At 53.5% G+C, this 15,733-nt stretch overlaps 1 protein-coding gene across 1 annotated transcript; it reads right to left on the bottom strand.

Moving 5' to 3' along the window:
- Positions 1 to 5,764: 5,764 nt before the first annotated feature.
- KRT82 (keratin 82) lies at positions 5,765 to 15,014 on the bottom strand (the record flags this gene model as incomplete). The annotated part of the gene is made up of 9 exons (XM_080939593.1): positions 5,765 to 6,000; positions 6,469 to 6,500; positions 6,695 to 6,915; positions 7,306 to 7,431; positions 9,185 to 9,349; positions 9,658 to 9,753; positions 10,249 to 10,309; positions 12,517 to 12,725; positions 14,610 to 15,014. 9 exons carry the CDS (start codon positions 15,012 to 15,014, stop codon positions 5,765 to 5,767), a joined length of 1,551 nt encoding a protein of 516 aa, XP_080795719.1.
- Positions 15,015 to 15,733: the final 719 nt, after the last annotated feature.

Below are 15,733 nucleotides of genomic sequence, written 5' to 3'. Positions count from 1 at the left end.
CCACTCTGCCACAGTCAGTCCTGTCTGCCCAACACCCAGTCAGGATGGACTCTCCTGCTGAAGATGTTTATCCCTTGCTGTTTTCACTGCTAGGGCTCCTATATCTCTATCAGCTTTCAGGTATTTGTTCACAGGCCACTTTCTCACCTGCTTTTGGGGCTCCCTGCCATCCTTCCCTGCTTCTCCACCCCCATGCCCCAGGACTCTTTCTCACTTGAGCACTCTCTTGCATGAGATTGTCTCCAATCATCTGTCTACCCTGACTGGAAAACTAGCTCCAGGAAGCAACACTATCGAGGGTCCCCCCGAACTGGATGGTGGGAGGGTGTGTAGACATGCTGTTCAGTTTTGTTGAATGAGTGAACGCATTTCAGGGGTTAAAAGCAGAAAGACAGAGCAGAGAAAGGAAAGAGGGGGATGTTTGGGCATGTGGCTTTGTGTGCATTTTAGGAAGAAGCTCCTTCAGGCATCAGAGTGGACAGAAAGGTGGCTCTGGAGATGCCAGGGGCAGAGAAGTTTGGGAAGTCATAGCATGGATCCATATTTTTCTCCAGGATTGGTGGTTGGAATTTGGTTCTGCCTGATAGGAGAAGAGGGATCTGCACATCTCTGAGGCCAGGCAAAGAATCATGGGAGAATGGGAAGGGTACAAAGAACCCTCCCCCCCCCCAGGTAGAAAGGGGAGGAGCCAGAGGGGTGTAGGAAGGAGACAGGAGGGAGGAAGCCTTGACGGAAGGATGGAGTTGGGTGGACTGGGTATAATCCCACTTTCACCACCTCATAGCAGTGTGCTCTGGGTCAGTGTGTTCTGGCATAAGTAGGCACAGTAATAGAAGTAGCTGTCTATAGAGAAATTAAAAAACCATAACACTTCCCATTAAAAACCCCTGCTTTATAACACTACCACACCCTCTTCAGTGTTAATGGGCAAACTTCACCCCGGGTCCATTGCCAGTGTCTTTCAGAGGCTTGATTAGCCTGTCTGAGGCTTGGTTTCCTCATGTTTGTTCTCGCTGCCAGCCCTCTGACCCAATCCTCCATCTACTTCTGAACAGCCCCCCTGTGCTGAACCCCACATTCCCATTGCAAGATGCTCATTGCCCCACTAGGCATTCCCGGGCTGTGTTCATCCCGGCTTTCCTTGCACCCTAAGCAGGAAGGGTGGGAGGGAGTGACTGGGGCCAGTCAAGCATGTCCTTGTTACCATCAGCACTTTATAGTTCTGAGCCATTATTTTGCCAGATGATGCATAACAGAGTCCTGAGCTGTGTTCAAGGGGGTGGTGGGTGGAGGCAGGGGGAGGAGTAGCCCTGGCAACTCTGGGCTGGAGCTTTTGCTGCTGTGACAGTTTCTCTTGTCAGGAAGCCTGGGTGTAATCCCAGAGATCTGCCTCTCCTCGGTAGTGTGACTGAGTCTCCATTGCTGGATCATCAGGATACTATCTGGGGCACGGGAGGAGGGAGACAGTCTGAGTGGGAGGGGAGGGGAACCCCCTCCTAGCTAGCCAGGGATGGTCCAGGAAACCTGGGTAGGCCTGGCTGGGCCTGTGGGTGTGTGTGGGAAGGACAGGAGGGGAAGCCCAGGAGCTGAGGAGGCTTTACTGAACTCCTCCTTCTGCCTGGGCATGAGTTTGTGCTGAGCTTCTCATGTTGAGACCTGCTTCTGCCTAGGAAGCAAGTTCTGGAGTGTCCCCTTCAAAGTGGCTGGCTGGGTGGGTCAGAGGCGGAAGCCACCCTTGTCCAGCACCTTCCCGTTTGTGCCTTCTCAGACTGGGGGTCCAAAGGTTTCCTTAGAGGAGGTAGACTAATCCACTTTTATTAGGCAACACCCCCTAGCTACCAAAGGATGAGTTTTTCTGGCTGGATGCTAATTCCTTGCCTACCCCAGTGATGAGTCCAGCGTGCAGTGTTGCTCCTGAGAGGGGGCAGCTCAGATTGCTTCCACCGAGCTGCACTGTGTGTTCACGGTGTGTGTGTTCACAGTGTGTGTGTTCACAGTGTGTGTGTTCATGGTGTGTGTGTTCACGGTGTGTGCGCTGACTGCAATCATGCCGGCATGACAGCATCTTCCTTCCTTTTGGTTCTGATGTTTCAGCTTCCCTTCCTCTGCTAACTGTTCTCTTCTTCCCTCCCCTCCCCTCCCTTTCTTCTTTCCCTTCTCTCCCCCTCCTCTCCCTCCCATCCCTCACTCTCCTCTCCTCCCCCTTCCCTTCCTTACCTCCCTCCCCTCCTTTCCCTTCTCCCTTCCCTTCTGTCCTCTTCCCCCTTCCCTATCCCTTCGATCTCCCCTCCCCCATCCCCTCCCTTTCCCCTTCCTTCCATCCCTCTCCTCTTCCCCTCTCCCCCACACTCCACCCCCACTCACCCCCACTCCCTACTGGGATTGAACACAGGGCCTTGTGCGTGTTAACGACTGCTCTACCACTGAAGTATATTCCCACCCCTCCTCCCATACTGAGTTGTCCAGGCTGGCTTAGTTCTCTCTGTGTTCCACTCGGGCCTTGAATGTACAATCCTTCGACCCCCAGAATCACAGTGCCATTTCTGTAGCCATTGTCCCAACCCAAGCTGCTGGGTTTCTTTCTGAGTGCGTGGTAACCCTAGCTGGGAAAAGGCAGGGGTAAGTGAGCCTGGGACCACAGAGGGGACTGGATGAGAAAAAGCCACTGGGACAGGAGCTGAGAGTTCCAGGGACAAGCTCTGGGGCAGAAAGCACTTGACAGCCAGGCCAGGGAGAGGCATGTGGGCCTGTGAGACACTTGGGGAGGCAGACACAGGGATGTGGTGCTCACTTCTGGCTCCTTCCACTCTCCTCACAGCTCTGCAAATTGTTCCCTAGCTGTCTTCACTGGGGCCCTCAGAGCAAGGATTAGATTCATGCCACCCACCAGGACAGGCAATTCCTCTGGTTTCCTGGTACCCAGTGGGGCTGCACAGAGGGAGGTGCCTTTGAGAAGAATGGAATGAGAATTAGCAGATCACCACCAGGAGGCACTTTCTGCCTGCCATGAATCACCTCCCATGCGGGTAGAAGGGAGGGTGAGTTACTGTAAGACCACACAACCCAGAGATGTGTGGAGCCCCTGAGATGTAACCAGGCCTGATCTAGGATGTCCACAGCTGCTGCAGGTAGCACTTGCTTGGGGATCTCCACCTCCCAGCAAACATTCTCAGGAGCCCCACTGACCGGGAACCAAAGACTCACAGGGGCTGGTTGCTGACTTCAGGCCAAGAGCATTCCATTTCCAGAGTCCTGGGTTATAAACCAGGGGGGAACTTGGCAGGCACAGGGGCAGGCAGAGATGCAAGCTCTCCCTCCCTATGCCCCAGATGCCAGCTGCTGTGCCTCCCAATAAGAGCCTGTCCCTTTAAGGACCTTTAAGGTTCAGCCTTGTCTGCTGCCTGCTGCTCTTTCTGGAGGAGCTTTTGAGTCCTGCTGACTAAACCAAGACCGAGTCTGTGGTGCCCTGGCCCCACCACCCAACCACATTTCTGTCAGAGAGACAGCTACAATCAGTTCTGCACGCCTACCAAGCTCTTCTTAAAAGCTGCAGAGTACAAGGCTCCACACAGCAGGTTTATTTAAGGGGACTCGGTAATGTTTCTGTCCGTTCACTGATGTGTGCAGCCGCCATTATTCCCCCGGCTCCCAGCTTCCTCTCTGGCTGGCCCTAAGGAGCTTTCGCCTTTTGTGCTTCCCAGACTGCCCCGGTTGTAGCACGCGTTAGCATCCTATTCCTTCTCAGGAATCTAGTATTTCACCATCCGGCTGAGCCATATCCTTTTGCTTATCTGCGGATGGATGTCTGAGTCAGTTTCCAAGTCTTAGTTACAATGTAGCAGCCTTTGTGTGTGTGGAAACCCAGGCTCATTTCTCTTGGGTATGTGCCTAGGAGTGAACTGGCTAGGTGACTATGGGTAACATCTTTGGAAACCAACACTTGGTTCTGGGCTGTGCTTGTGCATGGTAACCCATCACAGGTGACAGTAATTAGGTATCGCCATGGGCCTAACTTCAGGGACCTGGCAGCAGATTAAATCATCACTTGTCACCTCTAAGTAATCCAAGTATGGCAGCCACCCCAGATCTCCCCCAGTTTCCACTGTGGGGAGGAAGCTGGGAGCTGGGGAAAGGGTTCTGTTCCCTTTCTTTCTCTCCCTGTCTCTCTCAAGTCTCTCTCCATGTCTTTTTCATGTCCTCACTAGGAGGTAACCTTTTGCTCTCCTCCCTGCCCCCTAATAAACCTTTTACACTAGATCTGCTGTGAGGTGTAATTTCTTAGTGGCGCACCTTGGCACGGGCCCACCAAAGGTACCCGGGGCTACTTAAATGAGGAGAGGGAAGGGGAGTGTCCTGATCCTCCTCCCAGACCGGATGCTACTCACTTCTAAAGCTTTCCCCAGGTGGGAGCTCCGAGGCCGTGGGGACAAATGGTGGAGATGGGAGATGCTAAGTCTTGACCTAGCATGATGGGGCCCTGTGGGTTGTCTCTAGGTGTGTGTGTGTGTGTGTGTGTTCATGGAATGGGGAGGCTGTACATGAGTCGTACGGCGTCATGTTTATTTCACAGGTCACTCGCATATCGTGTATGTGAGGTTTCCCATGAGTGTAACTCCTTTCATTTCTGTCCCAAGCCTGCGGTCCTTGAGGGCTCCTCCTGAGTTCCCTTACCTTTATCATAACCCCACACCGAGCAGGGTGAGACATTTTGGTTCCTAGAGTGTGAGCAGAGTCGGTTTATTGGAAACGGAGAGCTCAGAGACTCCTCAGAGAGAACCTGAACTCCAGGCTGACAGGATTTGTAAGTCAACCTAGCATCTCTCTCTCAGATCCTGAAGGACCCTCCAAGTGACTGGGGTAGCCCCACACCACTGTGTGGGTGAAATATGCTCCTATTTGACCCAAGGACCAGTGCTACTGGGACTAAATGAGAGTGGGCAGGAAACAGTGGCTCCGGACAGAGGCAGACTGGGCTGGGACCAAGGAGGTAGGCAGGGCTGGGGTAGGCGGGGCTGGAACCAAGACAGTAGGCAGGCAGGGACTAAGGCTTAGTAACCAAGACTGGCTCTTCTCTGTCTGAGCAGCAACCATGCCATGCACCGTCACCTTCATTTTAGGCACGCCTCACCATCAGCTGTATTTTACTTTGGGCTCAACACACTACCCAACATTCTAGAGTCTCAGGAGACACAGTCCAGTGACCCTGAAGCTCTGATTGTAGATCTCGGTTTTGAGATCCAGAGTGTAGATGGGAAGTCGCCTTTTGTTTGTTTGTTTGTTTTTATAATATTGCATGTCTCAGGTGGGTGTTATGAGTTCAATTTTCTTAGGTATTCGAGAGCCAGAGGGAAAGGAGATGGGGGGCTTGGGTATGGGGTAGAAAGGACAGGGCTGGCTTTTCTTTCCTGGGAGAGCAATGGTAAGACTATAGCTGTTCTCTTGACCATATTAGAGTTGACTTGCTACCGCAAGTGACAGAGACAATAGAGCCCCCTTCTCTGTGTTCTCACATAGTCTGTGTCCAGCTTAGGGGTCTGCATCTAGATATGTGAAAGGTGGCTTTGAAGATGTGAGCAGGGCTAGGAGTATCTCAGCTCTCAGGAGTATCCTAGGGTAGAGCGGGGGGTTGAGAGTATCTCAGCTCCCAGGAGTATCCCAGGACAATGTGTAGTTAGTGTGGGAAGGGAGAGTTTTGGAATGTCCTGATCTTCAGCCCTATAGAGATGTGATATCCAAGGTTTTCAGATTCTGAGTAGCCCTAACATTAGCGGCTGCATGAATTGTTACCCGCCCCCATCTTCATGCTGGAGCTCCGCCCGGTTCCACAGCCCAGGAGCCCTTGCGGCTCACAGGGGATGTAGAGTTCACCGGTGCCCACCACGCTGCAGCCCCCACTGTTCCTCAGGACACCCGTGGCCCCGGTGCAGTATTCGGTCCTCAGCATGGGCGTGCTTACCACACAGGGCTCGTAGAGAACGGCACCCTTGGAGCTGCTGACAGCTGTGGGGACAGGAAAGCACTCTCAGTGCCCCACGGGAACCACCCCCTACCTTGAGCCATCCCAGTCTGTGAACCTCCCAGCACCTCTACCTGTCTCCAAGGACCCATCTGTCCTTTCTAATGACCCACAGTGCTCGGAGGCAACCCATACATTCACCCCCTTTCTCTGGAGCCTTGGTGAAGCTGGGACTGATGCCTGACTCCCCTGGCGGACTCTCCTCGCCTTGCACCTCTCTCCTGACCCTGATGCTACCTCTCCAGCAAACATCCTCCGTTCAGGTGGTGACTTGGGTGGGCAGCCCTGCTGGATTTTCTCCACCCACACAGGAAGTATGGCAGACAAGCTCATCGGGTGGTGATGTGAGAGGCTCCGGAGGGCTGGGTGGAATGTGGTGGGCATTCCACCTGGGAATTCTACCAAAACCCCACACCCAGAGTCCAGGATTCATGACTCAGATATTCACTTACAGATATTCACAGGCCCGATGCCTTCACACAGCCTAGAGAAAGAAGGGGGAAAAGGTCAGGTTCCTCCCTCAAAGGGAGACCTGCTTTCTGCCCTCACTGGGTTACGGCGGGGTTGGGGGTGGTGGTGACAGACTGTGCTTTGCTTCTGGAGACTACAGGATGCTAACAGCAGCAGCTGCCCTAGGGCAACGGGATAACAGCCACCCTGGTACCCATCTGTGCTCACCTGTGCTCCTCGCCCTCCAGCAGGCGCCTGTAGGTGGCGATCTCGATGTCCAGCCCCAGCTTGGAGTTCATCACCTCCTGGTACTCCTTGAGCAGGCAGGCCATGTCCTGCTTGGCCTTCTGCAGGGCCTCCTCCAGCCCTGCCAGCTTGCACTTGGCATCAGTGAGGGCGGCCTCCCCCTGCTGCTCAGCCTGGGCGATGGCTCCCTCGAGTCTGCATCGCTGGGGAGAGGGCACAGGGAGGTGTTACTGGGATTAGGAACACAGGGGAACAGGGAGGGACTGTGGCTAATAGATGGCAATGCTTGGCTGGTTCTCATGAGCCTAGGACAACTGAGTGGGTCTAATTTTATAAGCAACTTAGTCATGTTGCAGGTCAGGATTGCAGGGTGAGAACCTGTGTTTGGTCCTCTGCCTCGATGTTTCTCTGACAACCGGGAACCTCACTTTGTGGGGCTGCTCATGTAGCTCCTGGGCAGCTTGTAAGGGCAGCTTGCTACTTGTGAGACAAGGTGGCCTGGGCTTGTCTCTCTTCCTCACTGACAAGGTTTGTCATGGCCCAGCAGAAAGGCAGACCTCTGATGGGTTCTCCCGGCCATTCCGGGAGCTCACCTGGCCCTTGACTGTTTCGATGTCCTGCTGCAGCCGCTGGATTAGCTTGTTCATTTCCAGGATCTCGTTTTTGCGGTTTCGTAGGTTGTCACAGTGGTTCCCGGCCGTCAACCTCAGCTCCTCATACTGCAGGGACAGAGAGGTGAGATCCCGGCCCTTCACCGTGGCATCTCTTGGTCCCTTCATCACTGTCCCCTGCCTCCTGTCCATTGGCTTTTAGCTTAGGTGCTCCATGACCGTGCTCCATGACCATACTTACCCTGCATCCCATTTCTTCCTAGCCTAGGCCCTCCATGATCATACTTATCCCACATCTCGTTTCTTCCTAGCTTAGGTGCTCCATGACCGTGCTCTATGACCATACTTACCCTGCATCCCATTTCTTCCTAGCCTAGGTCCTTCATGATCATACTTATCCCACATCTCGTTTCTTCCTAGCTTAGGTGCTCCATGACCGTGCTCTATGACCATACTTACCCTGCATCCCATTTCTTCCTAGCCTAGGTCCTTCATGATCATACTTATCCCACATCTCGTTTCTTCCTAGCTTAGGTGCTCCATGACTGTGCTCCATGACCATACTTATCCTGCATCCTGTTCCTTTTCCGGTTCTCACTGATGCCAGGGACCTCATGTGGCTGCTCCTTATTCCTATGTCTCTGATCCCAATACTCCCAGATCCTCCTTTTGCCTCTGGTCCCTTCTCTGCCTCAGAGCCTGAGCCCCCCTGAGAGCTATTTCTATTTTCCATGTCCTGAGGACTTTAGAAGGATTGTATGTTCAGCCTGGGGTTGGATATTCAAAACCAAAACAATGTGAGGTCTTGCCTTGGCTGACTTCAAAACAATCAACAGAAATCAGATTCAACGTGAAGAAAAAGGTTAGCCACCTTTCTCCTGCTCTCCGCTTATGGGTGTTACGTGTCCTTTGAAAGCAGGTCAAATGTCAACGTTCCTATTTCCCAGACTCGGGCTGTCATCTGGGGGAACCCTCTGCTTGTCTTTGGAAACGGTGTGGCTGGACCAGTGTCTTTCTTGTTGGGATCTTAGACTCCTTCCGACAGGGACATCCAGCCATCACGGTCTCCCACTATCTTACTTAAAGCCACACTCCACGTCACCTCTGTGGGTCACCTTCCCTCATCCTCTTCATGGCGATGCCGTGTGTCATCACCCCCTTCCGCGACCTGGAGCTCTGCTCTGTCATGTTTATTGCCTGCCCTTGGCTCTGTCTCCAAGAAGAAACATGGTGGGAAGGCAGGCTTGCTGCCCACCCCTGTCCTTACTGCATCTGCAGTTCCATGTTCTGTGCTCTGCACGTAAGAGATGCTCAATGAACAGTTGTTGACTGTGGGAACCTGTGAGTGAGCACATGTCCCCTGCATTACACAGACAAGCCATGGAGGCTGCGATGACTTGACTTGTTAGATCTGGTTGCCCCGGGGTTCCCCTTGTCTTCCCAGCAAGCCCCTAATTGCTAAGTCTGGAGCACCCTTAATCACCGTTTCTGCTCCAGCACCAGTAACACCCAAGCCAGCGGCCTCCACCTACACTATGAAGCTCAGAACCACCAATACCAATTATACTGATTGCATGCTGCTTAGAGGGTTGCTCTAGTGAGTCTGTGGATAAACAGAGCTGGGGACCTGGCAACATGGTGACAAGGCTATCTGTGGGGTCCTTCTGCTCTGCAGAGACCCGATCTGGCAGAAACATCAGCGCTGATGTTTCTGTGGGTTCCTTGTTGCCAGGGAGTGGACCAGACTTGTTATTCTGGGGCAGAGAGCACTGGGACCTTGTCTTCTGCTTCTCCCTACTCCCTGCCTTGCTCCCTCCTCTGCTCCAGTGTTTCTCGAAGCCCCTCTGTACCCCAGCCTTACCCGGCACTGGTACCAGGCTTCTGCTTCTGCTTTGCTGCGACTGGCGATGTCGTCATACTGGGCCTTGATCTCGGCTACGATGCCGTCTACGTCCAGGTCCCGGCTGTTGTCCATCTTCACAATGACGGAAGTCTCTGAGATCTGAGATTGCAGCAGGCTGATCTCCTGAGGAGGTCACACAGTGGCGTGAACACCAAAGGTGCACCCATGAGAGGTGCCTGCTCAGACGTCCTACGACGGCTCCTGCTCTTCCTGGCCTGAAGCCCCAGGCTTGCTCCTTGACTTGTCTCTGCCCTTTATCCCTTTGGTGACCCAGAACTTCTCCAGGGGAGACCTGACAACCATCTATCTGGATATGACTTTGGGGAGTCTCACTCCCTGACTGCATGAGCTTGCCTTGGTTCTCCTGCCCACCCACGTCCCTCTGGAATTTGCCCGACAGATCGCCCAGAAGACCAAGTGGCCGTGAATACCTCCTCAAACAGGGTTTTCAGGAACTCAATCTCATGTTCTAGAGCCTCCAGGTTGGTTTCCAGGTCGGCCTTCACCAGGAAGGCTGTGTCCACATCCTGTAACACAGGGACAGACCATGACCTGGATTAGCGGTATGCAGAGCCATGCCCAACACTAACCAACCTCTGTCTGGGCAAGCCGATGGCGGGGACAGATGTGGGCCCAGGCTTCTTCTTTGAGCCCAGGTGGAGGCAAAGGCTGATAGGGTCAAGAAGGAGGAAAGGCCTGTCCGGAGCCCCGTGGGGAAGATGTAGAAGGAGAGATGCTAGAGGCTCCCCACAGCTCCTGTGCAGGGGAACCTGGAACTAAGGCACATGGGCAGGCAGATTCAAAGCCATTCCCAGCTCCCATCCCATGCAAGGTGGCCGGAGGTCATGTGATCAGGTCAATTCCTGTTTGTAGGCAGAGTGGAGCTGAATGGGGTGTCAGGCTTTCTTTTCCAGGGCCAACGCGAGAGACCAAGGGAGAGGGGCTTGTTGGTCTTGGGACATGAGCAGGTATGTGCACAGGGCAGGCATCTGGATTCTCCGCTCCATTATGCACCGCCTCACCTTCTTCAAGGTGACAAACTCATTCTCAGCACAGGGACGCAGGGACAGTTCCTCTTCATACCTACAGGGGGAGGGGAGTGTCACTTTGGTTAAGGTGTAGAGTTTGGAAGAGAGGGGCGGGTGCACTGGCTGTGCCTGTGGGCCCCTGCTCTAGCCTTCTCTCCTTATGGCTCTTCCCTCTGGGGACAGACACTTTTCAGCCTGTTCCTTCTCACCACCAGCAGCTTGCTTCTGTGATGGTTGGATCTCAATACTACCTCATTCTCTTGCTGTGGAGGAAGCCCTCTCATCTAACCATTTCCATTGGGAATGGGAGAAAGGTCGCGTTCCTAGCAGGTCATCTTTCCCAAGCTGTTCTAAGGTGGCTGTAGTCCCAGGGAGATTCCCAGCTGACCTTGTGCCTCTTTCTTGCCTGCAGGGTATGTCTGGCCCCTACCTGAAGCCCAGTGGTAGAGGTAGCAATTACCTATTTACCAGAGCACAGAAACAGCCCAGGCATACTCCTCCCACTTCCTGGGTGCTCCTCAGCCCACACACTGTACCCAAGGCAGAGGGAGTCAGGGTTCAGTCTGGCTACAGAGACTGTTTGAGGGGAGCCAGCTGATGGAAACAGCCCTGTGCTCCTTGTGCCCACCTCTCTGTGGTCCAGCAAAGCTCTGCCTAGCTTTGATAAGGAGGTCTGGAGCTACTGTCTAAGTTCAAATCCCCACGTTGTCACACAGTAGACATAACCAAACTGGGTAGGCAATGGCTTTTCAGGCTTATTATCCACAGGGTTATCCCCAGTAGAACCGGTGGGGGTGGGGGACCCAGGCCTGCCACAAAGGGCTCTTACGAGTTAGTTGACACCTGTGACGTCTTCTGACAAGGCACTGGTGGGACAATTGTGCAGGTGTTTTCCTTGTGCTTGATGTGCCAGAAGGACCTCATATTTAAAACCCCCAAATCTCATTTTGAGCTGTGAACCAGCCTAAACTTGCCTTGCTATGTACTTCTCAAGGAAGGCATGGCTCCTCTGAGCCTGGCCTCTGTTCACTCCCACAACCTGCTCTTCCTCCCTCCCTCCCTCCCTCCCTCCCTCCCTCCCTCCCTCCCTCCTGTCTTCCCTCTATTTTGTTTTTAAGTCTACAGTGGTGTCCTTCAATTAATAGATAAGAAGTTAAAAGAGTCTTTGAGACAGAGTGTTACTTTGTAACCCTTGACCTTACTATGTAGCCCAGGCTATTCCAGAACTCACAATCCTCCTGTCTCAGCTTCCTGGGTGCTGGCAAGATATGTACCACTATGCCAGGCTTTGGGTATCTTTTAGAAGTAGGAGTCTATTGGAAGAAAAATTATCTACCAAGGTTGTGGTCCAAACATGTCCCTAGTCCCTGCCCCCTTGTCTCTTCTCACTTCTGTGGTTCTGCATGGCACCTATTCATGTGTAAGTATACAGGGTTCTTGGTGCTGAGGGGGAGGGGTGGGACCCTGCATCCTAGCACAGTGCCTGTCACCAAGAAGGCCAATGGTTGACACTTAGCATTCATGTCCCCAATGTGGCTCCACTCTACTCACAGAGTCCTTGTCCCATCTTCTTGTACCTGCTCTCCTCGATGGAAACATGTATGTCCCATCCTACGCCCTGTATATTTCCATGAGGCTTTGAGCACACTGGCCCTTCCCCTGGAATCCTCCAGGTGACAAGTTCTCTGGGCCTCCTACAAACTGGGGATCATTAACATTGAGCAGCAGGCTCAGGGCCCTTCCTCTGGAGAGTGGGTGAGATGGGACGGACAACAGAAACCCACGGTCCCTCTAGGGGACGGCAGGGAAGCCAGATGTCAGGAGACAGGACGAGAGCTGAGATGTCTGAATGGGGATGAGGGTCCGGAGAGGAGGCTCACCAAACAGAGGGAAGAGAAGCCACAGAATCCTGGGGACTAGGGTGTAGTTCTTGGTGTGGAAAGGGTTTGGCAAAATGGAATCCCAGCTAGGAGCGTAGCTGGAGCAGAGACGTGGGGCTCTGTGAGTGGCAAGTGGGAGAACTTCTTCAGCAAGGTCCTTCAACGCTCCCTCCCCCCATTCAGGGTGGAAGGAAGGGAGAAGGGGCAAAGACACACTTCAGGGCTTCCACTGTGTGGACTACGGTAACGTGGGTGCTCTGCATTACTTAATTGTTTTGTTGTTGAGTTTCTGGCTTTAGAGATGAGGAGACCGAGGGTCTGAGTTGTCTCTGCTGCTCGCTTGCTCTAGTCCCTTTGCAGAGTGAAGGTAGAGGCCACTTACTTTTTCTTATAACCCTCCAGTGCGTCCTGGAGGCTGCAGAGCTCCGCCTCCAGCCGGCCGTGGTCCCCGGACACACAGTCCAGCTGCCGCCGCAGGGCACAAATGTAGCCCTCAAAGAGTGGCTCCATGTTGCTCTGGCAACTTCTCTGCTGCTGCATAAAGTTCCACTTGGTCTCCAGCAGCTTGTTTTTCTGCTCCAGGAACCGGACCTGCGCCAAGAATGGGTGTCACCATGTAGAAAGGACCCGGAGATCATCACCAGCTCTCTGCAGAGACTGACACCCAAAGGGTGTCTTTGTGTCTCCTTGGGCTTAGGGACCTTAAAAGACTCTCATCTTCCACCTCAGTGGTCCTTGTTGGGGCAGAAAGGCTGCTGTCCCAAATGCATGTGACAGTCCACATGCAGCTCTCTGTCTGGCCTCTTGGAAACCCCATGACCTGGACCACGCCTCCTCCCCTTTCAAGCCTCTCCTTGCCATCAGCGCACACCCACACATGGATGCCCGGGTCCAAGGGCACAGGTCAGGTCATGTCAAGGGTTGTGCCCTAGCCCTGCTGACTCTTCTGCCTTGGCCATTCCACTTTGTGTGGCTGCATCTGAAGGAAGCAGACTCGCAGTAATGCAGGCAAGCTGTGGTCCACCCCTTGCATTTTTGTGGATTGGACTCACGACGGGAAGCAGCTGCGTGAGTTGATCTGGCTGCCTGGGCACCAGTCACAGGCACACAGAGCATGGTCTGCAGTCTTGCTATGGGGTTTCTACAGCAGACTTCTTAATGCAGAAGGGATGCTCCTCTACTGTGGTCAACAGCTACACAGCAGCTCATGGCTCAGGCCCTTCTCATGGGAATGCTTAGAACCAGAACATAACAACAGACTTTAAAAGTGAAACAGTGTTGATGGACCAGCTCCTTTCATTCATTTGCATGTGCATGTGTGGACATGTCATGGCACACACGTGGAAGTCAGAGGACAACTTGGGGGAGTCAGTTCTCTCCTTCTACTCCGTGGCCTCTGGGGTTCTAGCTCAGGTTGTCAGGCTTGGCAGCGACTGACTTTACCCTTTGATCCATGTTATTGGCCTGTGTTTTTGGGCATGGGGGTTGATACAAGGTCTTATGTATTTCAGACTGACCTTACACTTGGGATGTAGCCAGGGGTAACCTTGAACTTTGATCCTCTTGCCTTTACCCCCCATGTGTTACAGGCATGCACCACCATGCCCGGTATCACAAGCACATTTAGATAACCTCCTTTGAGTATCCAACTGTATCATCTGCCCATCCCCAAACCAGGCACCAGGCAGCAAAATCCCCGAGGCTGGGCAGCTTCCATAGAGATTCGGGGTAAGAGGAGTGGGCTCTACCAGGACTCAGGGCTTCTGATTTCTGGCTCAGAGATGTTTGCCCCAGTCCTTGGAGTTTCCAGTGACAACAGCCTAGTGTTTGGCATTGATGAGTCTCTAGGGTGTAGAGACAAACTCGGGAAGGGAATGGCAGGCCAGCTCGGTGCTACCTAAAGGCAGCATGGCACTCTGTTTTGTGGCTTCCCAAAGCTTTGGTTTGGGCGCTGCCAAGTGTAAAGGTTGGATAGTAGCTACCTTGTGCTCTGAGGCCTAAACAGATGGAAAATTTTGGGTTCGTGGTGTTTATTATCTCTGTCTTCAGGCCCAAGAGTCTCGGAACAGCCCAGGTACACAGGGGGCAGTTTTAACCCTCAGGCGGAAGGCTGTTAGCTCCGGAGCCTTTGCCATCCCTTTCATATTACTGTGGACAGTCTCTCTGACAGTCTGCTCTCTGACAACCTTGGTGATCTGTAAGATGACATGCTGAGAAAGCTTAGATTCTTACAGAGAAAAGTGTGGAAGGGCTTGGATTGGGCGAGGTTATGTGCACCTGCACCCGTAATCCAAGTACCTGGGATGGAGCCTGGAGGAGAACTGCAAACTTCAAGCTAGTCTGGACTGGGAAGCAGGCATTTTCTGTGACAAGCAGTCATGAAATGCTCAAGAGGCCCATGGACAAATGTCCCTCTCTGTTCCCCAGACAGAGCGGATCCAGGACGCTCGCCCCACCCATCCTGGCTGCCCCTACCTTGTTGATGAAAGATGCAAATCGGTTATTCAGGCACTTAATCTGCTCCTTCTCGTCTCTCTTCACCCTTTGCACCGTTGGGTCGATCTCCAGCTCCAGGGGCACCAGCAGACTCTCATTGATGGTGACAGGGGTGATGCAGGCGGGAGATCCACAGGTGGCTCCCGCTCGGTACCCGAAGCCTGGCATGCCACATCTGGAGGCCACACGGGGCCTCCCGAAGCCCACATTGCAAAGGCTCCGAGAACCAAGGCAGCCCAGGGCTCGGAGGCCCCCGCCACTCCCAGGCCGACAGGGCCCCTTGCTCACTTCATAGTGGGTAACCATCCGGGGCATGATGGCTGAGCACGAGCTGAAACTCCGGTTGCCACATCTGGAGCTCAACTGGAAATTTCGGCATGACATGGCTTGGGAGGCAGAGGTGGATCCCTGGAGAGGAAGGAGAGTGAGGGACAGAACTGACCAAACCATGGCTCAACTTTTCGCCTTTTATTTGGTGGGGGCTGGGGGATTGGACTGGTTCAAACCCCTAATCACTACTAAATCAGGTTTATGAGCTTGGGGTATTGGTAGCTGCTAGGTGCAAGGTGCAAATTAGGGTAGCAAAGAGCAAGAAGGAGCCAGTGGTCAATGCCCGGGAGGGGGGTGTCCTATAAAAGTCCATCTGTCCTCTTTCCTTGTTTATGGAAATGATGAAAGGAGCCAACCATACACTTATGGATGCTGTATCCAGTGGCTCAGCCTCCAGGGAGAGCAGAGTGAGACTCTGGGTTGCTCACTGAAGGGGATTTCCCCAGACGGAGGCAGGAGGACAGAGATTTCAAAGACTGGGTTTACCACAGGGCTGTATCAGCGTCTTCCTATGTACTCCTGACTATGCCACGGGCTTCTGAACACCCTTAGAAGTATCCACGGAGGAAGAAGCTCCCGTGTTTACCACACTGTGTCCCTGCATTGGAAGCCCCCATGCCCCTGTGCAGCTAGGTCACCAGGTCCTCCGGGCACAGATACTGGATCCACAACACTCATCCTGACAGGCTGCAGGGGAGCTGGGAGGAGAGTCCTGAGCATGGGGAGAGGAGAGGGGAGAAGATAGGAGAGGAGAGAGGAAAAAAGGAGAGGGG

Source organism: Micromys minutus, assembly GCF_963924665.1.
Source record: "Micromys minutus genome assembly, chromosome: 27".
NCBI classification, from domain to species: Eukaryota; Metazoa; Chordata; class Mammalia; order Rodentia; family Muridae; genus Micromys; species Micromys minutus.
This window is presented reverse-complemented; position numbering and strand designations above follow the sequence as displayed.